At 40.7% G+C, this 26,793-nt stretch overlaps 1 protein-coding gene across 2 annotated transcripts in view; it reads right to left on the bottom strand.

Moving 5' to 3' along the window:
* Positions 1-1,531: 1,531 nt before the first annotated feature.
* The window catches only part of ZNF831 (zinc finger protein 831), a 116,048-nt gene continuing 90,786 nt past the window's right edge, over positions 1,532-26,793 (bottom strand). For both annotated transcript variants that reach the window (XM_035299073.3, XM_054255512.2), the window contains exons 5-6: positions 7,437-7,597; positions 1,532-6,704 (exon numbers count right to left, since the gene is read on the bottom strand). In XM_035299073.3, coding sequence (XP_035154964.1) covers positions 5,859-6,704; positions 7,437-7,597 — 1,007 coding nt within the window. In that variant the 3' untranslated portion in view covers positions 1,532-5,858. The remainder of the gene's footprint in view (positions 6,705-7,436; positions 7,598-26,793) is intronic.

Genomic DNA, 26,793 nt, shown 5'->3' with positions numbered 1-26,793 from the left:
AGATGCAAACCAATGCTCTGGATTGTCTCAATCTGGTACCCAGCACTGATGTTCAATCTTTTTCGTTCCGGTTGCTATAGCAGTTTGTAGAGCATTCAGGTTGCATCCACTTTCACAGTAAAATCCTATCCTTTTCTGTATAAATATTTCCTTGGTGTCTACTTGCTGCATCCCATGCTGCACAAGGGTTCAAAAACCTAAGAGGGAACAGTGGGGGATAAAGAAAAAGACACAGACACAGACATAGAGAAAGCTGGGCCAGGTGGTCAGGGGGTGAGGATGTCAGTCTCTTCGGCCCCAACCTGTCTCAGTGTACTTTATTTTATACGTTCACAAAGCACATGGCAGAGGGAGAGTGCAATTACTTAGAACAGCCTGTGGTTACTATTCTCATAGTTTAGAACATACTTTAGCTAAAAACTATCTTGCAGCAAGGTCAGTGAAAGCTGGTTATCTCTCTCTAAGTCTGTCTGTTCTACCCCAAGACATACATATCCTCCCACTATAGTTTCACTTCTCTGAAGTTCAACCAAAGTTCACAGCAGTCTTGCTGCTGATACCCCCAGAGGGGTGGGCTACTCCAGCTCTCTACATCTACTCAGTGTTCAAGTGTGCTTGGGAATGGTAAAGCAATAAACAGTATCTATTCTCATATACGTGTCATCCTTTCTCCTGGCTTTTTCTCCTCAAGGTGAAAAGGAGCAGGGCAGGGGGATGATTTTGGAGTTTAATTAAATGATCACCAATTAACGTCCTGCTACATGTAGGCTCTAGAAGCATGTCCTAATGCAACTGTGACAGAAATAATTCAAATAAAAGTATTAAGTGAATAATATACCCACATGTGGCATGTTGTTAGATATAGCAAAACGCATTAAGATGGTTCTCAAATGACTGAGGTTTGGAACAAATAGATTAATCATAATAATTACAGTTTGATGAGTTTGGAGAAAAGCTATTAAGAGCTATCAATTAGTGTATCTGCTCCTTCCACATTCTCAATACCACTTTTCCTTTCAATGAATTGTGCTCCATTGACCTCAAGTGTCTTCAACAAGTATGTACACAGACTAATAATATTGTGTTGGGCTGTAAAAGTAAGTCTACTTATTCTTGCAAGGAGTACATAAATCACCTTCATAAGAAGCTATGATTTTAAGGATGTTTTTTCTGTTAATGAATAATGTTAAATGTCCAAAAAAAAATCAATTCCCAGGGGAAAAGATTCTGGATTATTGTATTGTGGATCGTGCACTCCTGTGTCTTCAAAGTTTCACTACATTGAAGAATTTAAAACCAGATCCCTACGTTACGGACTATAAAATACAGAAGATAATGACAAGCCACGTGTGAAAAGGAAATATCAAGAGAAAATGAGATCATCTGACATTACCAAATCCCTCTGTTGAGTGGAATGGGTTACTAGTGTAGCAGATGAACTGTTTGGTCAATGGGAATAATCAGATGTCCAATTCATATAGGATATGCTTTGCAGTGGTTTTGGTTAAAATGTTGACAAATCACGAGACACTTGCATTTTAAGTTTTATTTTTATCAAAACAAAATAATTTAACCATATAAAGAAATTTCAACAACCAAGAAACCAATCACTTCCCTGATTGTGAACAACCAATTGAGTAGTAAATCCTCAATAGCTGACTGCCCACCTAAGACATTTCGTCATCCTCTAGTGCTCCAAGTGGCAGAGCCTGATATTTTCACCTGGCTCCTATTCTTCCAGTGGTGGAGTAATGTGCTCAAATGTTCCTATACTTCTTCAGACCAAATTATGTATATATATGTCTACCTAAGTACAAAGCATGGATGATGAAAAGAATCATACAGGGTAGAAATCTAGCACCTAAGAGTGTCTAGGTCCTGACCCTTACATTTAATGGGTTCTGAAAAATAAAGACAAGAAATTGTGCTTAAGTATTGAGAAATGTAGTGTTTCAAAAGCCAAAGTGTCTCCCTTCATGAGCAACTGAAGAAAAATACACAAGCCTGGTTTGCTGCAGCAGTGGAAATATGATCGCCCATAGAGCCAGGCAGGCCATTTTCTCCTCACCATATTAAATTATGTCTGGGGAGTTGAGCAGCAGCACATTCCGATAATGATGACAGTTTCCATAACTATAAAAATCTGCTGCACCAGGCAAATTCTGTGCAAAATGCAAATTTCCGTGCTGGGGGAAAAAATGAATAATGTGATCATTCTAAGTAATGAATGTAAATGCAAGGAAATACTTTTTGGCATGAGACAGCAAATCGTTTATCTTTCATGCCAAGGACTGTGGTCATAACACGCTTCTGCAAGGTTACCCTTCCGATCTCAGCTTTACAAGAGTGATTTGAGGAAGAAAAAGTCTGACTTGCCCTACATTACCCACCATACTATTGGCAGTGTTTCAATTACATTCAGAGACACCCTCCTCCATCTTTTTTTTAAATCACTTGGCAAATGAACCATAGGTTCTCCTGGTTACTATGAGATGTGAACCAAAGAGGTTATTAGCTTTGCCTTAAATCTCAAGGGGTAAGCCTAACAGGAGAGACGGGCTGTTTTTCAACGTGTTTTACAAGAAGGAGGATTCTAGTTGTCCACCAAAAATCACGTGACTTTGAGTCACTTAACAGTGTAGGTTGCCAAGGAGGGAGGACTGAAGCCTCTTCCCTCCATACATCTTTCACGACAAGATCTAGCTGGATGTAGGTACATCTGGAAAGAGGAAACTGCTGAGTCTTGAACATTATGAGGAAATGTCACTTTTGAGATTGGCAAAAAAAAAAAATCAGTGCCTTTTGCCTTAGTTCATGCCAGCCTCCCTGGAACTATTCTCTGTGAAAGAAACTAAGGCACCAGTTGGTTAAGACCCCTCCCTAAAGATATAATAAAATTAACAGCACTGGGGAAAGAAGGAAATCCTATCTTTAAACTCTGGTTTGCTTTGTTCTTAAATAAATTTGTTTTTCCTTAACCATCATGCAGTAATGCACATGCAGAGTATAAAACCCGGGTAGTTACCAATTGATAATACTGACATTTTATTTTCAGTAACCCAAGCTGGGTTCTAGGTTGTTGATGTTACCCTTAAAATGTATTCTTATAATTACATTTCACTTTAAGAAAGCCCATAAGAAAATTAAGATTTAAAAACTCAGAGATTGTTCGTTGCTTTATAAAATTTTCATTAAAAAAAACTTTACCTTAGGATGCTTTTCAAGAGCGAACTCCCTTAGGGTCATTCAAAATACATTTTTTATCTTTAAAAACCCATTGAAATATAACTTTTCCACAAATTCGTGTTGATATAAAGTAAGGTACACTTGTAAACATTGCCAGCCACTACCAAAGACCAGGGAGGCAAGTGGTTTGGCAACCTACTCTACCTTTGTAAGAGACACAGGGAGTTAGAGATGAAATCAACTTTCTGCCATATTTGACCTAGGTTGGGATGGGACAGCCAGCAACAGTGGCTCCTAGAAGGACAGAGCTTCCACCATTATCCTCAAGTTGGTGCTATTTGGAGCTATGACTTGCTGATTTACGTCTAGTGATCCCGCTGATGCCACAGTAGTCACTCAGAAAGGAGGGATATGGAAGACAGCTTTCTTTCCCCCCCAGTCAGTGCCTCCTAAGACAAAGGAGCCAGTTCACTCTACAGAGAGGTTTTCTCCATTCATACTGGAGTATTCTGGTTTTGATTTTAATTTTTGAACTATGAGCCACATGTATAGGCTGGATGATTGCACCCTAAAATCTGAATTCTGGGGAAAAGATTGGTTGGAGCTTCTTCAGGCTCAGGTTCTTCACTGCAATAATTGGTGGAAGGTATTTGTGTTTCAGTTCCTCTCTATCCCCACCCAGACTTCTTGCATGCAAGATCCCTGTAGCAATGGTTCCCCATGGGGAATGTCTTCAAGCCATTGAGTCCACACGTTTTATGGAGAGAGCAGCTTCTCACTCAACCACTCTCAGAAACATTGGAACCTGGAGACACATTCAATTCATCTTGACCAACTATCTTATTCTCACTTAGGGAAACTGAGGTACAGAGAGCCTCTTAACCAAGATTTCCCAGCTAAAGTCAGGACTTCAGTCTCCATCCAAGGCTCAAACCATTTGCCTATACTACCTCTCTTATTACAGTGGCATGGATCATTCAAAAGGGGAGATAATTACCACATCACTTTTGTTGGGTTTAAAAAGTACACTAAGCAAATGTCCAACATCCTTTTTACCTCCCTTATGTTTTTCTTGGCTGAGCCTGAAATCCTTGGATATTTATGAGTGCATATGAAATGGCCACAAACATATGCTAAGTAACCAGGGAAGCTGATCTGGCATTGAAGTTTTCTATGAATAACACCAAAATTGGAAAATTCACATGAAGATACTTGAAATTTGACCATACTTAGTCACAGGCACAGACTGACTAAAGTGTATTCATATGTGTGAGATGCTCTGCATTGCTGCCGTGTCTTTGAAGTACAAGATGTCATATGAACATCATTACATCAAAGTTAAAAGAGCTCAGCTATAAATTTCGAATTGTACAAAATCATACCAAAAGCAAGTATAAAATTTTGTTGAAATGCAGCAATGTAAACGTCTTTAAGTTTCTCCTCTCCCATGAAAGGAGGGGGAGAGGAAGGCAGCGGATCTGAGGCTTTGCTCACTGGGCTGGCTGGCGTAGATCTGCTATTTTCTTCTGCACAGGGGCGCACTGGCTTGGAATACTGGGGAATTTTATCTGTGCAGTTCTGACTTGCACAATACAGAGGCTGATTTAATTTGACAGCAAAGTAACACCAAGCCCCGAAAATAAAATTACTGAGATGTAAAACAGCGTCAAAACTCCAATTAGTTTTGTATCCTTGAAGCTTCTGGAGGAAATCTAAAAGGTTCCCGTCACGATGAGCAGGCATCAGTTTAAGCTGTACAGATTACTAAAATGTAACCCTCTAATTGAAATTCCTCAGAGCACAATATGACAAAAAGAATCAGAGGAAAATAAGTGACTTTTTCCCTCTCAAAAAAAATGACTCATTACAGAGAGACAGTTCTATTAACTTTTAACACAATGTTCCTTTGCAAGAGCTAGAAAAACCAGCGGTCTCAGAGGTCTCCACAGGAAAGGTACCAGGCACAGGAACAGGGGCTTGCGTCATCTGACAATAAGCATTGACCATTTGTGCAAAATTTAAAAGCAATCAGCATTTCACTGAATCATAGGCATTTTGAAGTATATTTACAATTCCACTAAGGATGTGAATTACCCTGAACAAACTTCAGTTTTTTAATGTATCTAAATTTTATCTCCAAAATGCACAGAAGTATCTTCCTGCCCAATTCATACCCCCGTCTCTTTGTCAAGCTTCTCCAGTTATCCCAAGCATGCTCTCCACCTGGGAAGCAAACCCTCAATTTACTAACGGAGAAAGTCAGTTGCCTCGACTCTGTGGGGTCCACTTATGGAGAAATGTGTTGATCGTGGCTTTCTTGGTTAGTGCCAATTGATTGCAGGGAGGCAGGGGGGACAGGTGCAGAAGACAAGACTGGAAGTCAAGGCTCCGTCACTGTGCAAGTTGGCCATTTGCAGAGTTTGCTTCCTGCCATGTCTTCCCTGCCTGGCACCACGTGAACATGAGCAGAGCACACCCAAGGGGAGTGAGGGAAGGCTGCGGCCAAGCTGGGGGTCTGGAGTCAGTTGGAGTTGGCTTGTAAAGAACTCAAAATGGCTCTCCTAATCTGTAGGTGTTTCATAGAGTTTAGTTCTTCTGCCAGCCTGGCAACATTTACTTGTGAAGCATCAACAACTGTCTTTGACCAAAGACACTGTCTTTCTCTGGAAGATTCATATTTCTATCACCAATCGGTCTTCGTCATCGCTGCTGGTGTCAGTGAACTCCACTCGAGTTTGCTTTCTCATTCCTTCCAGACTCCTCTTCTTGAGGGATTTAGAAGGGGCTTCAGGAATTCCTATGGGCTTCCCTGGGTTAGAAGGAACCACAGAACCCTTCTGAGTGATTAACTCAGATACCTGACATTTCCCACCATCACTTCCTAAAGGCGGGCAGGGAACAGTCGTTTCCCCACTCCCATACTGGCCTCTGGGAGGAAAAAATGTCTTCTGTCTCCCTTCCTCTTGGTGTGAACTAGTTGAACTTGGTCCTGAAGCTGGTAGTTCAAAATGAGTTTTTTCAGTTGACCCCAGTGGAACCAAATCTGAAATTCTTTGTCCAGATGAAGGTCTCCCTGGCAAGAGGGTCTGTGCTCTGCCCTCTTCTGTGGCTTTGCTGTCTGGGGAGCTTGGTGTCTGACTCCTCCCTGCAGTCTGGCTGTGGTCTTGTGGTTCAGCACTGTGAATTCCCTGGGTTATGTGATCTGTTCTCTCTGTCAGAGAAACACAAATGGCAGCCACAGAGGTAGGAATGTCATGGCAGGGAAAAGTTCCTTTGGACCCAAAGGAAGAATGCCCTTGAGCATCTGAGAAAATGTATGGTGTGGGATCTGTTGAGACTGGATCCTGGGAGGGAAGCAGCTGAGTCTCCAGCAACCCAAGGTCAAGACCTCTGCCAGCAGGTAGAGGCGTATCATTAACCACTGCCAAGCAGGTGTCAGATTGCAGAGATAATCCTGATGTGGCAGCAGTGCTGTGAGGGGTACAGTCATCATGCTCACCAGCAGACAGAGAAATATCCTGCAACAAAGTGCAAAGGAAAAAAGTGGGGGGGAAAAGGTTAATAGGTACAAAGAAAAACGTGGTCAGAACGTGGTTCTCAATGAAAACAGGTCTTGAGGTCTTAATGATTCTTTACCAAGCGTGAACTTCAATATGATGCCCTCAATAAGTTTCCATGAATAACTAATTGGTGCATTAACTCGAATAAAGCTCCTGACTGATACAAAATAGGTTGCTGAGATTCTATGTGCTTTTATCTGGCTTTGTGAAAAACAAAACCACTCAATTATCTAACCAGTTCTCAGCTTCCTTTTTTAAGTTATCACTGCTCATGAAGCTCATGAGGTACTATTTTATAGGACTGTGTATTGAAGGGTTTTTTTTTTCCCCAAATGGGTGGTTTTCCAAGTGTTTCCAAGTGGTTTTCAACACGCAGCCCCACAATCTGCCTGGGGGGATGCTTCATGTTGCTGTGGCGTCTGTCAGCCATCTCCCTACGCAGGTGTGCATTTATAAGATACTTGGATTTTTTAAAGAAACCATCCCAATGTTTTCACTACCAAAGTTGCTCAGTCATTTGACAAAGAATGTTCTGAGGTATTTGTTTGCCTTAATGGGCTTTCTGTGCTGCAAATCTTCATGAGGTGATCCGCGCAAGTTCTGCCACACTGAGCAAGAGTAACAAGAACAAGCAGAGCTATAAATCTAGACCAGGAATAGGTAGAGGCAGCTCAAAATCATCATGCCCACCTTCACAGTCCGTTTGTCCATTTTCCTGACAGTCCTTGAACTTGTACCAAGAGAGAGGGTTCCAGAGGTTTGTCTGCAGTCATCTTCCTTCTTGTCTGCCTTCCTACAACAAGGAGGTGATTCTGAGGTGGCACAAGATGGTTCCTCTAGCAAATTCAGACCTGAAACAGGACAGGCACATTTACGTACATCTGGAATTATAAAATTAGCAAAGAGTAATTTCCTGGGAGGTTGTTTGACTTCATGACCACCGCTGAGCTCATTAATCCTCATCTCACAGGGTGTGGGCAAGAACTCAGTCTATCTCCAACCAATTCACACTGGGTCAAGTAAAATATATTATAAAGGAAAGAAGTGGCAAAACCAACTCCCAAAGGAGAAAAATTCCTAAATGATACATACTATAAAATGTATCTATCGGCAACCAACAGAATGGGAAAAAATTTTTGCAGTTTACCCATCTGACAAAGGGCTGATATCCAGAATTTACAAAGAACTCAAACGGATTTACAGGAAAAAAACAAACAAGCCCATTCAAAAGTGGGCAAAGGATATGAACAGACACTTTACGAAAGAAGACATATATGAGGCCAACAATCATATGAAAAAATGCTCATCGTCACTGGTCATCAGAGAGATGCAAATCAAAACCACATTGAGATACCATCTCACGCCAGTTAGAATGGCGATCATTAAAAAATCTGGAGACAACAGATGCTGGAGAGGATGTGGAGAAAAAGGAACACTTTTACACTGTTGGTGGGAGTGTAAATTAGTTCAACCATTGTAGAAGACAGTGTGGCGATTCCTCAAGGCCTTAGAAATAGAAATTCCATTTGACCCAGCAATCCCATTACTGGGTATATATCCAAAAGACAATAAATCGTTCTACTATAAGGACACATGTACACGAATGTTCATTGCAGCACTGTTCACAATAGCAAAGACCTGGAATCAACCCAAATGCCCACTGATAATAGACTGGATTGGAAAAATGTGGCACATATACACCATGGAATATTATGCAGCAATCAGAAATGATGAGTTTGTGTCATTTGTAGGGACATGGATGAATCTGGAGAACGTCATCCTCAGCAAACTGACACAAGAACAGAAAATGAAACACCGCATATTCTCACTCATAGGCGGGTGATGAAAAATGAGAACACATGGACACAGAAAGGGGAGTACTAAACACTGGGGTCTATTGGGGGGAAAAGGGGAGGGCCAGTGGGAGGGGGAGGTGGGGAGGGATAGCCTGGGGAGAAATGCCAAACGTGGGTGAAGGGGAGAAGGAAAGAAAAGCACACTGCCATGTGTGTTCCTATGCAACTGTCTTGCATGCTCTGCTCATGTACCCCAAAACCTAAAATCCAATAAAAAATTTTTAAAAAATTAAAAAATAAAAAATAAAATGTATCTATATTTCACGTTGCTTCTCATCAGAGTTGTCTTCCTGGTCATGTCTGTTTAGGTACATTTAGATCAGCTTGAATTCTCTGGCCATATTACCAAGTAGCCAAAATAGACGTTTCACTCGATGTATGGTGGGAACTATGACCTAATCCCCACTGGAGTGCTGGGCAGCAGGGGATGAGGTTGGCTTTTGTGATGCTGTTGTTTTGTTGTGGTGGTTATTGTTGTGATTGTGGAAGGAAAGAAGGGCCCTGACAATGTCCACAAAACAGCATTTCTCATACCTGCCTTTCCCTCATCCTCTACCCGCACTAATGACTTGGGTTTCTCATACCTGCCTTTCCCCTATCCTTCACCTGCACCTTATATCTGGCATATAAGTCAAAAGGACCACAGAATTTCAGAGAGGGTAGGTTCCATCATGATACGAGATCAGAGAAACATCCAAAACGACCGTGTCACTAGAGAAGCAGCACTAGACTCACTTTTACATTTGCTTTGATTGTGATGAAAGGTACACACGTGTAGCCGAAAAGTCAAGCCTATCTACATATTAAAAAAAACAGCAACCCCTGCCACACTATCTATCTTTCCCCATTTGGGAGCCTTTTGATTTTTATCTCCTAAAAGTCTAATAACATGGATATAGAACTACATCTTGTGGAATTAGTAGCTGTGACTTCTCGTGGGGAGAGAGGAAGGTTTCCCTCTTCTTCTAGCTCCCCTCTTCTTCAACCTTCATGACCCCCAGACACATGTACACTTTTTACCCCTCTATCCTCTCAACAGTTCTCTAACTCTGATGGCCTACTTTTGTTTAGGAGAATATTCCATGTTTATATTATTATGTTTAGGAAAATACCTTTAGCACTGAATCATGTAGTATACTATGATGATGTTGCTTTTCTTGCCAAAATTGCTTTCCCTGAAATTAATGATGATTTTGCTTTTCTAAACATTTCACTGAGTTTTCTATGGACTTCTTTTGTTTTGTTTTGTTTGTTGGTGGTGGTTTTTTCTTTTTCTTTTTCTTTTTTTTTTTTTTTGAGATGGAGTTTCACTCTTGTTGCCCAGTCTGGAGTGCAATGGCACAATCTCAGCTCACTGCAATCTTCATCTCCCAAGTTCAAGAGATTCTCCTGCTTCACCTCCTGAGTAGCTGGGATTACAGGCACACACCACCACACCCAGCTAATTTTTTTGTATTTTTAGTAGAGACAGGGTTTCTCCATGTTGGTCAGACTGGTCTTGAACTCCTGACCTCAGTTGATCCACCTGCCTCGGCCTCCCAAAGTGCTAGGATTACAGGCATGAGCCACTGAGCCCAGCCAGACTTAAATATCTAAAATCATTTTCCAACCGCTTCTCCAATTATCTGAGGTTTCATTTCATTTCCTGAGAAATGTTTCCTTGAAACTTTCTGACTTGCTCCAAGTAGACCACTGCTCTCTATGGCATGGCTGTGCTCCCGGGTCTACATTCATCCCCACCGTGCTGATTCTCTCCACCTCTTTCTTTCCTGGTTCTCTTCACCTCCTTCCTGGTTCCTGAACCTCTACAACTTCTTTTTTCTTGGTTTAATCTCCTGCTTTTCTAACACAAAACTTCTAGTAGTTTCATGAGAAAGGGTACATGAAGTACAACTCTTTAGATGTAATTGGCAGCTTGGCTGGGTATGACATTCTGAATTGGAAATCATTTCCCTTTGGGGTTGCAAACATGGTTCTATTGTGTCCTAGTTGTTGAGAAGTCTGGAGACAATGTGATTTATGATTCACGATCCTTTGGATGAAATCTTTTTGTTTTTCCCTCTCTGGATTCCCCTGAGGCTCTTCTTTATTTCTGGCGTCACCACAGTCTGGGTCTATCTTCATTCACTGTCTGGGCACTCAATCGATTCTTTCAACCTGAATCATGTCTTCAGGTTTTAGAAAAACATGGTTCTGTTTTTCTTTATTTCCTTTTTCTTCCTCATGTACAGTGCATTGTTTTGAAATATATATACAATGTAGGTTGACTAAATTTAGATTATTAATAACATATGTATTAGCCCATATGCTTATCTTTTTTGTGGCAAGAATACTTAAAATATACTCTCAGTGATTTTTAAGAATACAAAGCATTGCTATTAACTATAGTTACCATATTGTACAATAGAACTCTTGAACTCATCTGTTACTTCTTTGATTTTTTTTTTCCCCTTCTGTTTTGTCTTTCCTCTTTCCAGAACTTCCCTGATTGGGTTATTGGATCTCCTGGTGTAATCTTCTATTTTTCTTATCTTTTCACTCTGATTTTCTATTTCTTAATCTTTTTGTTTCACTTTTGGGGAAATTTCCTCAACTTTATATTCCAATTCATGATTTTCTATTTCTGCTATTATGCTTTTAATATCTGAGAGTCCTTTCCCATGTTCTTTTTTTGTAGCAACCTGTTCTTACTTCATGGCTGCAACATCTTCTCTTTTAACCTCAGTAATGTTAATAATGGTTTGTTGTTGCTGTTGCTGTTGAAGTTTACCCCACCCCATATAGTCCCTCTTCCAAGTTTCTTTGTCTCCATTTTCTTGTTTTTATTTCTCTCTTTAGGTTAGTGGTTTTCCTGAGAAATACAGCAATCTTGGCTGCTTATGTTTAGGAAATGGGCATGCAAAGGCTGACTTGGTGTTTTTCACAAGTGCAATCTATCAAGCATGGGCTCTACTGTTGGGTTATATGGTTGCCCTGTTTAAGTGGAAACCCTGAAGTAGTTATCTGCAGATCTCCACGTGTACTGGTCAGCTTCTACAAGAAGAGTCCTCCGGTCTCCTGACTGGAAAATAGAAGCCAGGCTGCCGGCATTCTGGAGTCAAAATTAGAGAAGAGATTCTGGGGGCTCATGTGCAGTATTCACATTTGCTCAAACCCCATTTTCAATCTAGTCCCCCAACTCCCCTGCTGAACTAATTATGCCAAGTGTCCCCCAGCATTTTGTATGCTGTCCAGAGACTGAGCCCTTAGTCTTCTGCAAGGGTGAGGGAAGTTACTAAGCTCTGAGAAGTAGAAGTGGGGTAGGATTTGAAGTCTGATTGCTTCTTAGGCTTTCATTCAATCTTGTTTTCAGCCAAACCTGGGACCATGAATGTCTGAGTTGTGGGGAGTCTTTCCACTGTGAAATCAAAATTCCAATCCTGGGGGTCTGTTACATCAGTTCCCACTTAGACTTTACACTCCGGCTTTCAAACCAGTGGCATCATTTCTTCTCCAAGTCGTTTCTCCTTGTGAGCTTGTACATTACAAACACCTTTAATTACTAACCTCTTGTGGGTTGTTAGAGAAAGAAAAGCAGAGGTAAATAAATGTGTTCTGTCATCTTAAACCAAAAGAACAGTCTCATTTCTTGTATCTCAAGGGGTAGGTTACTAGATTACCGAGTGTGCTAATCCTGAGCAAATCAAGTTTGAAAATCCATAGAGAAGTGCATGGTTTGGGAAAGAAAGCAATGCTTTTCTTCCACACAACCTTTTCTTGACCCTCCCATGTACTCAGGTAATCTAACAGCACAGAACCAAGCTTCTGGTATTCCATTCACTTGTTCAACAACCACATCCTGGGCCCCTTCAATGTTGCCTTGCTCCGCCCTGAAGAATCTGAGAAGAACAAAGCAAAGGTGGTGCTCGCCCTCAAGAACTTCTACCATAATGGAGAAAAAGAAGCAAACACAAGGAAGCAGATGCATATTGTAATGGGGTCACAAAGGAAATAAATTGAGGATGGGGATATTACTGATTGAAAATGAGAGTACTACAGGTAGCAACAATTAGCAGGAAGTTATTCCAGAAACTAATGAGAAATGGAGGGGAGCATACTACAGAGTCATGATAAGCAGGGAGTAGTAAAGAAAGTAACAAGGGGGCTTATTCCATCCTTATACCAGGGACGACTGTTTTGTATAATCAAGGAGGACCTCTCTGAAAGGCCATATCAGAAATGAGACCTTCAGGGTGAGAAAGAACAAGTCGACAAAGGATGTTCTAGAAGGAGCAATACAGAGACCTTCAAGGGGAAAGCAGCTTGGAGGAGTAAGGGACCCATGGGAGGCCAATGTGGAAGGAGGGTCGTGAATGAAGGGGCAAGGGGCAAGATGACAGTGGGGAAGTCAACAGGGACTCAGACCTCGTAGAGTACAAGTGACCATGTAAGAAGTTTAAATTTTAAAGCAAAACTGGGGAGAGAGGTGAGAAGTGGGAAAAACTGTTATAAGCTTACTAGAATAACCTAGGGGCCAGATGAGATGGCTTGACTAGGGCACTGGAAGTAGAAAGGGAAAAAAAGGATGAATTCAAGATATGTTTCATTCTCACCCATGAAAAATTACCACAAACTAATGGTGATGCTGTGCATTTCCTTCACCCCATCATGCCCGCTCTAAGTGAATTAAGCTCTGCCCCACAGTGACAAAACAACCAGGCAATTCATTCAATTCAATGAAGAAGTAAAACCAATTAGTGTAGAGAAAATAATCAGATTGGCCAAATGTCTTCCCAACAGGTTGTTTTCGTTTTTAAGCTTAAGCAGAAAGGTCATATGCACATTTGACCAATAACTTCTGACTCATCTATGAAAGCAAAGGAAGAAAATTTACTGATCTAATTTGTTTTTGACCCTACAGTCTACAGAGAAAAGTGAGTTAGCTTTAATAATTATGAAAAATGCCCAAATAATGTCACTGAAGTGTGTTAAACCAATTTGGATTATTAAAGAAGGACACTAACTTGCTTTTAAATGAATGGCCCTTTTCAAAAAGTAAGTAGTTCCCTAGCCAAATTTTAAATCACAGAAGAATGTGATTCTGGTTTGGCTTCAGCATCACTATATGAATTACCTCCTACATCTTCAGAAATTACAAATTCCACTGTCTTAATACAAATTCCACTGTCTTAATTGAAAATTCAATCGCTCTTATACAATTATGTGACTTATTAGAGAGACCATCTCTCATCACAGCTCTTTGTTCCACTCTGTTCTTTCCCTGATTAAAGGCTACATTTTTAATAATTTCCCTCAGAAATAATTGCCCGACTGCATTTAGAGGAAGAGGCTGCTTAAAGTGTTACAGCAATTTTAAATGTGGCCATCTTGAAAAGGCTATAAGAAACTAAAATAATTAGAAAGAAAATGAAATAAAGAAACAACACGATGAAACTTACAATATAACTGCAGACATCTTTAATGTCAAACCTCCTTCCAGCTGCCCAATGCCTAGGCATTATTAAAATGCTGTAAATACATTACTCAAATACCATTAACTAAAAATGTAAGTAATTTATTTATTTTGGTTTGTCCCAATACACCAAAACTTCATGAATTTGGATTCCAGAGACTGAATTATTACTTTTAAAAACGGGCTAAAATGAGTCTACAAAATAGACCTTCTAAATAAGCTGCAAATATAAACAAGAATATAGGATTAATTTCCTAGACTATTAATTGATCTGTGAGTAAATTGTTTGGAAACATCCCTGCAATCCAGAGATCCACAATGTGCTAGCAATACTTAAAGAAAGCTGGGCAGAACTCTAAAAGTAATCATTTTGTGAACAGTTATTTATTCAAATATTTTTAGCCCGTTTTCGAGCCTATGTTATTGAGCCTAAATATTTACTGAGCACTGAGTATAGCCAACAACCGTGCCAAGAACTGTGCTAAACACAGGGAATTTTTTCCCTGGAAAACGAGGCAGACACACCCACATGATAATTATAGTTCAGTGGGAGAGAAATTCAGTCAGCCAATAATTACATTAAAAAAATTCACCAAGCAAATGTAAATACCATGAAAGAAAAAGCACAAAGGTGCTAGGTGGCCATGAAATAGGACCCCAACACAACCTGTATCTATGGAAAACAGCAAAACCACACACACAGTCAGTCATCTGACATCACCCCTGTCCTGGATGGCTTTCTAAGTCCGAATCATCCCTTCATGTAATTATTTGACCAATTTTCTTTAAGTCTCTGTTGCATACCTGACATTATGTTAGGGTTTCTTTGACAGTAAATTCATTTGTTTCAGCAGTCCTGTTACATTTTTTGTTTATAAAGCCTCTTTAGGGAAAAAATGGCTAAAAATTATGGAAGAAAGGCAGAGAGAATGGGAGACATCGGATGTCAATGCCAATCAAAAAATAATCAGAAGTCGGTGGGTGGTGAGCAGTGAGAAGCAGCCCCGACCTCAGATGCACAGGCAGGGAGCGTTGTGGGAGCGGACCGGAAAGACGGATTCATCAAGTACACCCTCGGGTATTTCTGCACTATCCTAATGCAATCTTTTCAAAGTTTGCCTCTAAGTAATCAGACACAAATCTTTTATTTCAGCAACCATTTTTCTTAGTAATTCTCATCTCTTTTCTATTTCTTTGATGAAAGGCAATCAAGATAACCACCCTCGCCTCACAGAAATCCTGAATGCACTGCAAAGTGGTCTTTAAAATTTTGCTTTAAGTTAAAGATTCTGTCATGTCCAGACATCAAGAGCATGCCCTCAAAATACAGAGTGAAAATAGGATTATGAAATTGGAGAAAGAAAAAAGAAGATGATAAAAAAGAAAATGCCATTTGAAAGATTGAACGCCAAAACAGAACCTGGCCAGTCTACTTTAGGTATCACTATTTTAAAATTTCTTGTTGCTAAATGAAAATAGTCTATGTGGGTCTCTTCCCTAGAACATAATCAATATACCTGAAACAGCTTCTCACCTTTCCTCAAGATTTATGCCCCACAATGAAGGAGAAATTATTCTGTTTCAGCAATTTCAGAGCACTATGACTTAACTAATAGCTCTGGGGAAAGAATTAATACTTCTCCATTAATTCTAATGAGAAAAGATGTCGGAAGTCCCATCAGAGAAGGAGAGTGACGGCACAGAGAGAGAAGAGGGCTCTGGAGAGACCGCTCCTGGCCTCCTGCTGGCTCCTGACAGCTCAGGAATCCTTCAGAGGAGGATTCAGTGAGCCCAATGAGGGCGTCTGCCAAGGGAGAGCTGAGCTGGCCCAGGCCTGTGATGAACAAATGAAAGAAACCAACCAAGAAAACCAAAGTGAACAAAGGCCACGTCTACCTTTGTGCCAGAGGTTTATTCAACCCTCTGCACACAGTATCTAGAAACTGTATCTTTTATGTGTGTGTAATTAGGTAAACCTTTACTTCAGAAACCACCTGTAATCGCCATTATCTCCACATTGCTATTCCTGAGATGAAAAGAACGTGTTTTCATCACTTTTTCTTCTCAGACACTTTCTCCAAACTCAGTGAACAGGGCTGGACTTAAACATTTTGGTGACTTTAAAGCTTAGTCGTGTACAGAATTCAGCAGTGCTCCTTCATCAAGTAGAGTAATGAAAACTGCCCAGGAACTGTCTTTAAAAAGTTTATCTCAAAATTGACAGGAAAATGCATTTTGTGGGGTTGTTAAAAAACAAGTGCTTCTGAAGCAAGGGTGACGTCTGGAGACATTTTGGGTGGTCCCAGCTCAGAGTGAGGGGATGCTCCTGGCGTGTTGTAGGTGGAGACCAGCAACACTGCCACACGCCCCACAATGCCACACATCCCACAATGTAACAAAGAATGGTCTGTCCCCAAACGTCAGCCATGCCCAGGTTGAGAAACCCTAGTTTAAACCAAAGATCACAAACTCAAATGTTACAGGAGCCAGACAAGTCCCATAATTCAGGAACCTGCCTGGGCATGGCCAAATAGCGATCCCAGGCTGCAGGGGTGGCTGACCCTCAGCTCCAGCCCACTGAGAGGATGAAGGCCAGAAGGTCCAGCTCACCAGATCTGTTCATTTTTCAAAAGAAAATCGAAATAGGTATTTCATGTGCTTTCAAACGTTCATAACTAATTAGTTTTCAAACAACAGCAGCATCGTGCCACACAACATATCTGTGGCCTGAATTTGCAGATGAGAGGCCAGCTGGTGGTGACCTCTTGTTATTTAAGAAACTCACGTGCACAGGCTCCGATAGCAAAGCTTCGCCCTGGTTTTGTTTGCTCTCTTGCTGAAGCAAAGTTTCTTTTTAAAAGTACTGTTAAAAAATATTGATGGGAGAGTAAACTTGTTTTTGAAAAGTAATTCGGTGGTATCTTCTAAGGTGAAATAAGTATGAAACCATTGATCCAGCAATTGTTCTTTGGGAAATTAGGCAAGAATGTGTACTGCAGCAATATTGTGGTAGGAAAACCATGCCCATCAATAAAGGAAGGGTTGAACAGATAAATAGTAGTGCATCCAAACTTGGGGGTTTGTATGCCACTACGAAAACAATCTACATACATATCGGCCTAGAGTTATATACAAAATATATTAGGAAGAAAAGAATTGCTGATTACTACATCTGGTATGAGCCTTTGTGTAAAAAACAGCAAAAAGGTGTCTGTCTGTATTTGCATGTGAATAGAGAAAGATGTAGAAGGATGTGTGCCAGCCTAACTCTGGTGACCTCAGGGGCAGTGAGGCTGGAAGCTGTCAGCCTTGCCTTGGATAAGTCAATGCTGCTTTCTTTGTTGCAACAAACGTGATATTGCATGATCAGTTGGAAAGAAAAATAAGAGACACCTAATGATATTGGTTCTAAAATTCAGACTCAAAATAATGAGGAAAACCCCCAGAGCATATTATACCTGAACATGCTCAGGCCAAACGAAAAGTCCAGTCAGTCCTCCTACCAGAAGATCAGCACAGGCTGCAGAAAGAGAGAGAGACATCCTCACATACCACTAAGTAAAATTCAGTTTTTCAGGCACAGAAAAACAGAGAGATTCATAAAAAGAAGAGAAAAATATATATTTCCATCTCTAGCCAAATCTAGAGCATTTCTGTACTATCCTATTTTTTTGAAACTTTGCCTCTCTGAGTAATAATTTTAAATCTTTTTTTTTTCCCAGAAACCACTTTTCTCTATGGTTCTCATTTGTCTTCTCTTCCTTTGATGAAAGGCAATCAGTTGAAGAACACTTCACTTACCATTTCCTCCAAAAAACCATTTTTAGTGGGGAAAGTATGCTTAAAATCTTTTGGTAAATCAAAATTTTAATCATGCCCAGACAAGAAGAGAAAGCTCTAAAAGAAAGAGGGGACAAAATGTGAGGAAGAAAGAAAACTAAATGAAGGAAAAACTGCTAATATTACTTGCATTCTTTAGTGCCAAAATTGAATCAAGAGAATCTACTTTATGGATCATTAATTTCAAACTTTAACTCTAAATGAAAATGGTAGAGAGAAAAGTTCAGGCTTTGGAATATAATTGATGTATTTAAGCAATTGCCTCATCATTTCTTAAGATTTACACCCTGGGGAAGGAGATGTTATCCTGTTTCAGCAATTCCGTAAGCAATATTACTTAACTAATGGCTTTAGGAAAAGAATATCATCCTATTAATTCTGACAGGAAAAATAATGGTACAGAGCCATTAGTTCTAGTCAGAGAAACAAGGAGGGAGGGAGTGGATGAGGGAGTCCTAGAGTTCAGGCTGCCATTTTGTTTCTCCTTGGGAAAACATTTTGAGGTGATTTGTGACAGAGATCAGGGCACAAGTAACACCAAGGGAGCCTCCTCCCATCATCCTCCATCTACTCGTGGCAGAGTAACACAAGTATAAAAGGTTAAAAGAAGAAATAACTCTCATCTACTTGATTTCAGAGAATTACATCACCATCCTCACATAATACTTAGCTATTCAACCTCTTAAACATGATTAGGTAAACCTTTTGCCTTGAAAAATACCTGTCTGAGCAGTTTTCTTTGCTTTTCTATTTTTTCAATGAAAGGCAGCTGCGTTGATAGCTTCAGCCTCAGAGGAATTTTCCTAAACTGTGTTAGTGGGGGGAAAATCCAGTTAAAATATTTCAGTCACTTAAAATCTTAGTTATGTGCTGAATTTGAAAGAAGAGATTCCAGTGAGAGGGAAAGTAAATAAGACAGGGAGAAAGAAGTCTCCCTCACCCCCGACCCTGCCTTGTCCTGGAGTTAAATACAGGTATATTGCTAATAATTAAAAAGCTCTATTCTATGTACTTGATGTAGTATACACGTAGCTGAAAAGAAGAAAATTAGGACAGAATTACACAATGATTGGCATTGTGGTAAATGCCGCAGAGGAAATGGGTTATGAATCATCCCATCTCACAAAGATGCTTCATCTGCTTTGAGAGTCAGAGGTGACCAGCCTGAGGAATCACTAAAATGCCACCTCATAAAACTGTACAAGAAGGGCTGACTTGGTGATGAAGCCTCAGCACTGGTTCTTCAGAAAGATGTTGTTGGAGGACCCATTGAAAGAAAAATCCATTTATAAAAATCTAGCAACCCACGCCAGGATATTTCTCTCTCCTAGTGCAGTGTTTTGAAAGTTTGTCTCTTCGAAATAATCATACATTTTATTTCATAAATTACTTTTTTCAGTGATAGTCATTTCTCTTATTTCTTTGGTGAAAGGCAATCAATTTAAGATTTCTCATTTAGAGATTTTTTTTTTCTGAACAATGTTTAGTGGAAAGTCATATCTAAAAATCAATCCTTAAGTTAAAATCTGTGCCCAGACCACAAGTATGTATCTAAAATTTAGACAGCAAAAGGAGATATAAGATGAGGAGGAAAAAAATATAATTATTGAAAATACCATCTGAAATATATAATGCCAAAATTGAAGTCAAGAGTATCTCCTGTTTGAATGATTATTTTCAATATTTCTCAATACTGGATGAGTTCATAAATGACAGCCCATTTCTTGAAATATAATTAAGGTATCAGAGAGAGCTCATTTTTCCTCAATATTTGCATCCTTAAAAAGGAGAAATTGATCCATTTCCATGATAATAGCTAGGAAGAAAGATCTCCCCTTCTCGCCCTCATTAATCCTGAGGGGGGGAAAAAAATAGGCTCTTGTCAAACTAGAAACAGAAACAAGAAAGAAAATATTAGAGTTGGCCTCATCAATTTTGGTTTTCTAATCATCTTAGGAAAGAAAACATTCTACATCCAGCCTCTGTGAAACAACAAATGTTGAAGGAGCATTTAGGTCTTTGCCCAAACCCAGATTTCAGACTAGTAAAAACTCAACAAGAAAACCAGCAAAAGAGGATGGGGGGATGTTGTTCTGTTTTCACAACACATTTAGATATTCTGTCTCATGGAGTACTTAGGGACTGTTCTTTTCTTTCTCCTCTTGCAGTTTTCTTAATTTTTGTGTCATAGAAGAAAATGAAGCATTTGAAAAATGAATCAGAAAACTTCCTTTCACCCAGTTATTTCTTCTAAACAATATAGTATAAGAGTCAATTTGAATATTTCAGCAATATAAAATCCTATACAGGTACCAAATTCAACAGCATTCCTTACACACTATTTAAGAGCATGAGGACTGAGATAAAGTAGAAAAAAATAAACATGACCCAAAATACTCTTTAAAAACTTTCATATGGAAATTTACTCAAGAATCTATGCTTCCTGGCTTATTTTACAAGTGTGGTTTTCTTCATAATAAAAGAAACTCAACTGGGTGGACCCTGGGGTCACTGAAATACTTTTAGCTTGCTTCATCTTTCCCAAGATTTCCACCTCAAAAGAAAAGAGTACTTTGGGAACTGCCATCCTTAGCAATGCAACTCAAGTAGCACTTTTTTTTTTTTTCAGCAAAAGCCTCTCCATGGTTTCTACGGATTCTGATAAAAAATAAAGGGGGCCGATTAGGAGTTCTTTTAGACCAAAGCAAGGAATAAAATATCAAGAGTTAGCTCTGCCCTGCTGTGAAGAGATCCTGGAGACTTGAACCTCAAGGTCATGTACAACTTGGAAGTTGGGATGTGGGCTAACAAAGAGGGCTGGAGGGATAATAGGAAGAGAGGGGCCAAATTCTTAGAGTTCTAAGAAGCCACTCTTTTGTTCTCACACCAGCTGTAGAAATGCTTTCATGAGATGAAAGTTGAATTTAGGAATTTTTTTAAACCTCAGAGACTGTGACTATCTCCTAGACACACAGCAGCATCTCTATCTTCCTGTAAATTTCATCAGTCTGGGCCGGGCGTGGTAGCTCACACCTGTAATCCAAGCACTTTGGAGGCCAAGGTGGGCAGATCACCTGAGGTCGGGAGTTCAAGACCAGCCCATGACCAACATGGTGAAACCCGTCTGTATAAATAAATAAATAAATAAATAAATTACATCAGTCTGGTTAAAACGCACTGAACATTTACAAGCCCAGTTATACACAAACCCAAAAGCCCTACCTGAAAATACAGGTAGAGCTACAAAAGCAACATTTAGGAAAGAAAATTAAAAAGAAAGAATACTCCCCTAGAAATAATTTTCAAACCAATCAGTAATTCTCATTTCTAGATTCTTTTTAAAAGAATAGCAATTGATGTATTATTAGAACTGCCTAGAATGTCCACTTTTTGAGGTATAGAAAAAGCTTTTACATCTTTCCTGAAGAATTCTGCTCTACCGCTCACAAAAGGAGTCTCTGACAATTCTAAAGCAATATAGAAAAATGCAGCTATGATCTGACAGAAAACGGGAGGTAGCCTTTAACTCATATGGAGAAGAGTGTAAACAACATCACACATGCAGAAAAATTCCACTGGAGAAGGGGTGGAGAATGCTGTAGGAGGGGAACCTGTGGCTGGCACACAATTCCACACAGATGATAGACAGCAGCTTGGGGGGCGTGAGAAGAACAGAAGAAAAATACACAAACCTTCCCCAAGGGGAGAGAAGACAATTGTTAGAAAGTCTTCCAAGCTTGTACTTCCCTGAATCCTCCCCTTGGGGTATCTTGGGCAGGGGTTGGGGCTGGAGGAACAGGTTCACCATAGCACAGGGCTGTCTACGTATTTTCTTGAGTGAGAAAAAAACTAGAGAAATAAGACTGCTGACCCACAATCTTCTCTCAATAGAAGTCACAAGGCCTGCTTAAAATGCTTACAGATGGCTGGGCACGGTGGCTCATGCCTGTAATCCCAGAACTTTGGGAGGCCAAGGCAGGCAGATTGCCTGAGGTCAGGAGTTGAAGATCAGACTGACTAACATGGTGAAATCTGTCTCTACTAAAAATACAAAAATTGGCCAGGTGTGGTGGCACATTCCCGTAATTCCAGCTACTCAGGAGGCTGAAGCAGGAGAACCGCTTGAACCCAGGAAGCAGAGGTTGCAGAGAGCCGAGATCGCACCACTACACTCCAGCCTGGGCAACAGAGCAAGACTCCACATCAAAGAAAAACAAAAATGCTTACAGAAGGAAATAATAACTAAGTGGTCAAGCATGTAAAATGAAGGTCCAATAAGAAGAGATGAAAGAAGGCAGGAAACTTGAAACTGAAGCAGTTGTCATCAAAAATGTATTTAACAAATCTTCTTGGCTTAACTTTTAAAATATGTCATGACTAAATTCAAATCAGAAAAAGAATACACAGCTTAAATGATCATGGAGTAAACTCACATAATGGTTTTGAAATAAAGTAGTTTACACTGTTTCTATGAACACTGACAGAAAAATAATGAGAAAACTGCATGAACAGCCAACAAAACCTGAGGGCTAAAAGCACTGCGAGTGGGTTCTGTTTGGTTTTCTCAGTCAGGCCATCATGAAAATTCATTTAAAAAAAAAAAAAAGTCAATGTGGAGAAAGGGGAAGAAAAATGGGAAGTGGGCAGCACCCGGGGGGTGCTGGGTCAGGGGAGAGAAAACCCACTGCCTGCTGGGGCAAAATAAAATTAACTCCAATATCCACATGCTTTCTGTCACTTCATGAAGTTTTCAACTTCTCTATGCAAAAGCACCCTTCAAAACTTCTATTTGGGGAAAATTCATCTATTTTGCCTTCGCTATTTCTCTCCTAGAGAGGAAAACGAAGCTACCGTGTCCCTTGCTGAACACCTTCGGGCCGAACATCGCGCCATACTTGCGTGACTGTCAAGTATACTTCATTATTATGAAAGTTCTCTCCGGGTAAGAAATCTATACCCAGGCTTTAATAAAAACAAGGGGGAGAGGACTAGAGGAGATGAAATAGCATGAGGTGGATAATAAAATTTAAAACAGGTTTTAGCGTAGAAATGTACCCTGTCTATAAGATCTCATCTCGGTGCTCATTATAGCCTCTCAGTGTATTTTCTAAGCCAGAAGGGTGCAGCTTTGATGCTGTCTCCCTCACGAATTTCAAAGAGAAAAGAATTGGAATTTTCTTCCATGTATTAATTTTGAAAACAAAGAAAGAAAACGTGGCCTTTCCTTTGTGGTGAAATCATGGTTGAAGAGCCTAGGCCAGTGGGCGCTCCTCCCCTCTGGTCAGGGTGTTTGGCTAAAATGCCAAACAGGTCTTTAAAAAGGCCAGGTCTTACCTAAGCCAAGCAGCCCAGAGGAAGTGCCAGAGATCACACGAGAGGTAGGGAGGAAGAGAGAGGGACATCCTGATAGACTGATTCCAGGGGAAACTGGGGGGTCAGGACACTTGGTAGATGGGGACCAGCTTCCAGCTCTTTCGAGGTAGCCAGTTTAGTGTTTGAAGAACAGAAGGCCCAGAAGTCAACCCAGGTATAGGAAAAGGCCTGGGCTGAGCAGGGATTAACAGGAGCCCCCAAACCGGTCAGGATTAAGAAGTAAAATCAGATTTGGGGAATTTTCAAGCAGATGAAGTCCCCCAGAGAAGACTATCCCAAAAACAACAAGGGTCCCAGGTCTCCACCGCTGTGCCTTAGGGAAGGATTGGCAGATAAAATATGGATGCCTGGTTCTATTTGAGTTTCAGGTAAACAATGAATCATTTTTAGCGTAAGTATGTCTTATGCAATGTTCAGGGCATACTTATGCTAAAAAAAATTATGTATTCTGGGGTTCTGTATTTTTATTTGCAAAATCTGGCCATCTAACTTTAGGGAGGTGGAAGAGAAAGCAGGGTGGGGACTAGTCAAGCTTAGACAAGCCTGTCTGTAGACATCAGGCCCGGCAGTGCCACCTCCTCCCAGCTCCGGGCGTTATAGCACTATAAGCTGTCCAAAGGATGGCTGCGGGGTGCAGGGTTGGTTTGGGATGAGCAGTTATCATCAATAAAGACATCTTCATGGAGGGAGCACCTCACAAATATCCCAAGCATGGAGACCATCCCGACAGTCCTCACAGGAGAATAACTTATATGAACTTCTGAAAACTCAGGAGACAAAGCTCGTGGTGGCTCACACCCATAATCCTAGTACTTTGGGAGGCCAAGGCAGGTGAATCACCCAAGGTCAGGAGTTCGATGCCAGCCTGGCCAACATGACAAAACCCTGTCTCTACTAAAAATACAAAAGTCAGCCAAGCATGGTGGTGGGTGCCTGCAGTCCCAGTTACTGGGGAGGCTGAAAAAAGGAGAATTGCTTGAAACCAGGAGGCAGAGGTTGCAGTGAACCAAGATTGCACCACTGCACTCCAGCCTGGGTGACAGAGCAAGACTCTGTCTCAGAAAAAAACAAAATGAAACAAAACAAACAAAAAAAAACACTCACAAGCAAAAGGTAAGACAGGGACAGGTCCATGGAAAGAACCAGCATCCCACAGCCCTGCTATCCCCTTAGGAAGTTTTTAAAACCACTATGAGAAACAACCTTCAAAACTCTATTTTGAAAAATCATTAGTCTATCTGATCTCAAAACTACTTCTCCCACTCTATCCATTTTCTTCCCTGAATGGTCCCCTAACTAGGAAGGGCTTTTAGATATAGTTCATTATTATGAGGGTTCTTTCTGGGTTAGAAACCTTAGCTAGCCTCTAATAAATGGCAGTGGGAAAGGATGAGAGGAGCAGAAATGGTACAATGTAGATAATAACCTTTAAAAGGGACATTATGTGGAAGTGCGTCCTGGAGCTCTGAACAAGGTGGCCACACTCCAGTAATTGCAGGCTCGGGGACATTTTCTAGATGAGAGTTTTGTTATGCTCATAACTTCTCCCTCAATTTTAAAAGAAAGGGAAAAAGAAGAGGAAAAAATCTTTTTCATCTCATTTTAAGCTGGGATGGGGAAAAAAAAGAAAAACTTTGGCTTTTATTATTAAAGTTGTCAGTAGCATGGACTTCAGAGAAGGGCAGGAGTTGACTTTTTCCACTAAAAACATCTTTGTCATCCACTTGAGGGCAAAGGGCTCATAAGAAAATAGCCCATGCCTGCAATCTCAGCACTTTGGGAAGGAAGATTACTTGAGCCTAAGAGTTAGAGACCAGACTGGACAACATGGTGCAACGCCATCTCTTAAAACACACACACACACACACACACACACACACACACACCCCTAGCCAAGCATGGTGGTGCGCGCCTGTAGATTGTACCACTGTACTCCAGAGTGGGCAACACAATGAGACTGTCTCAAAATAAAAAAAATAAAAATAAATAAAAGGAAAAAAGAAAATGACCCCTTATGAAGAGGAAAGTAATCAACCCTCAAGGAAAAGCTCTTCAAAGGGAGAAATCAAGCAAGCCAGGAAGACCCTTCTATATTCATTTGTCCTCCTGGGAGAGGAGAGAGATGAAATACAAAAGGACCAAAGAGCATGTTTAGCCCAAGAGACTCGTTGGCTGAGCAGGGGCAGACGACACCCTGGGCTCTGTACTTCACCTGGATGCACAGAGGCAGAGAAAAGTGCAGCCACATCACTAGTGCCTTCTGACTTCGGAGGGCTCTCCAACAGACCAGGAAGGAAGAATGAATTTACAAGGATGTCACACAGACTCAGGAGGTCACGGTACATTGACAGAAGGTAAGGGGCAGATAGATGGCCAGGATGAAAAATTCGTATCCTATATCCTTCCTGAGACATTTTTAATCTCACTATGCAAAAGCAACCTTCGAAAATTCTATCTTAAAAAATTATTAGTCTATTTACCTTGGAAATATTTCTCCCCTACATGTGAGGACCCAAGGCTATCTGCCTTTCAGCACTGAGCATCAGCTGGCCTTCTGCTCCCTGGGAGAGAATCTGCCGTGTGCTCCACTCTTTTGAAGTTTCTCTGACGGGGAGAGAGCTATGCCCACCTGCTAATAAATACCAGAAGAGAAGATGAAAGTTGATGAAACAGTACAGGGCAAAGAATAAAATTTAAAATAGGTGTCAGTGCAAAAGTATAGCCTATGTTTTTGTTTGTTTGTTTGTTTTAGTAGGTGGCATCTCTCCTCTGATTATAGGTCCAGGATAGATTTTCTCAATGAGGATTCTAATGTAATTCATCTCAAATATTTGTAAGGAAAATAAAAGTAATTTATGTCTCCAATAAAGTTCTGGTTTGGGTAAAGACTGTGGTGAACCTGGCCTCCCACAGCAGCTCTGATGAGGGCCTGCGTTCACTCTGCTCTGGAAACACTAATTGCACCCTGCATCACAGGAAACATAAGTGGGGTGAATGGAAAAACTCCTGGGGCAGGGGGCAGAGGTTATGATGAAAGGAGAGATGCAGCAGCAGAGAGATAAGGCAGGCACCAGATACTTTCAGCAGGGAAAAGCCGAACCCCTGTGGGCCAAAAGTCTCGCAAGAAAGCAGAGAACGACCGTGGCCAGGTGCTCGAGGTCAGCATCGCAACAGGTAAACGTCATGTTGGCTGTGACATGATGAAAATGTCACCTCATCCCCATGGTCTTCCTCATCAACACTCACAGCCCCAGACTCATCATGAGGAAAATATCAGACCAACCCAGGTAGAGGGATATCCTATAAGGCACCTGACCAGTCCTCCGAAGTGCTATAAAAACAAGTGACTAAGAGCCAGGGCCGCAGAGCCTTAGGAGACACAATGACTCAATGTCACATGAGACACTGAATGGCAAGAAGAAGGCAGTAGGGCAAAACCAGGGAATCTGAACGAACAGTGAGGTTAGTCAACAATCATGGGTCAATAGTTAATGGGTCATTAATTGCAGCAAATGTACCATACAAA

This window comes from Callithrix jacchus, chromosome 5 (genome assembly GCF_049354715.1).
Source record: "Callithrix jacchus isolate 240 chromosome 5, calJac240_pri, whole genome shotgun sequence".
NCBI lineage: Eukaryota > Metazoa > Chordata > Mammalia > Primates > Cebidae > Callithrix > Callithrix jacchus.
The sequence above is the reverse complement of the archived record's forward strand: the minus strand, read 5'-3'. Positions and strand labels throughout refer to the sequence as shown.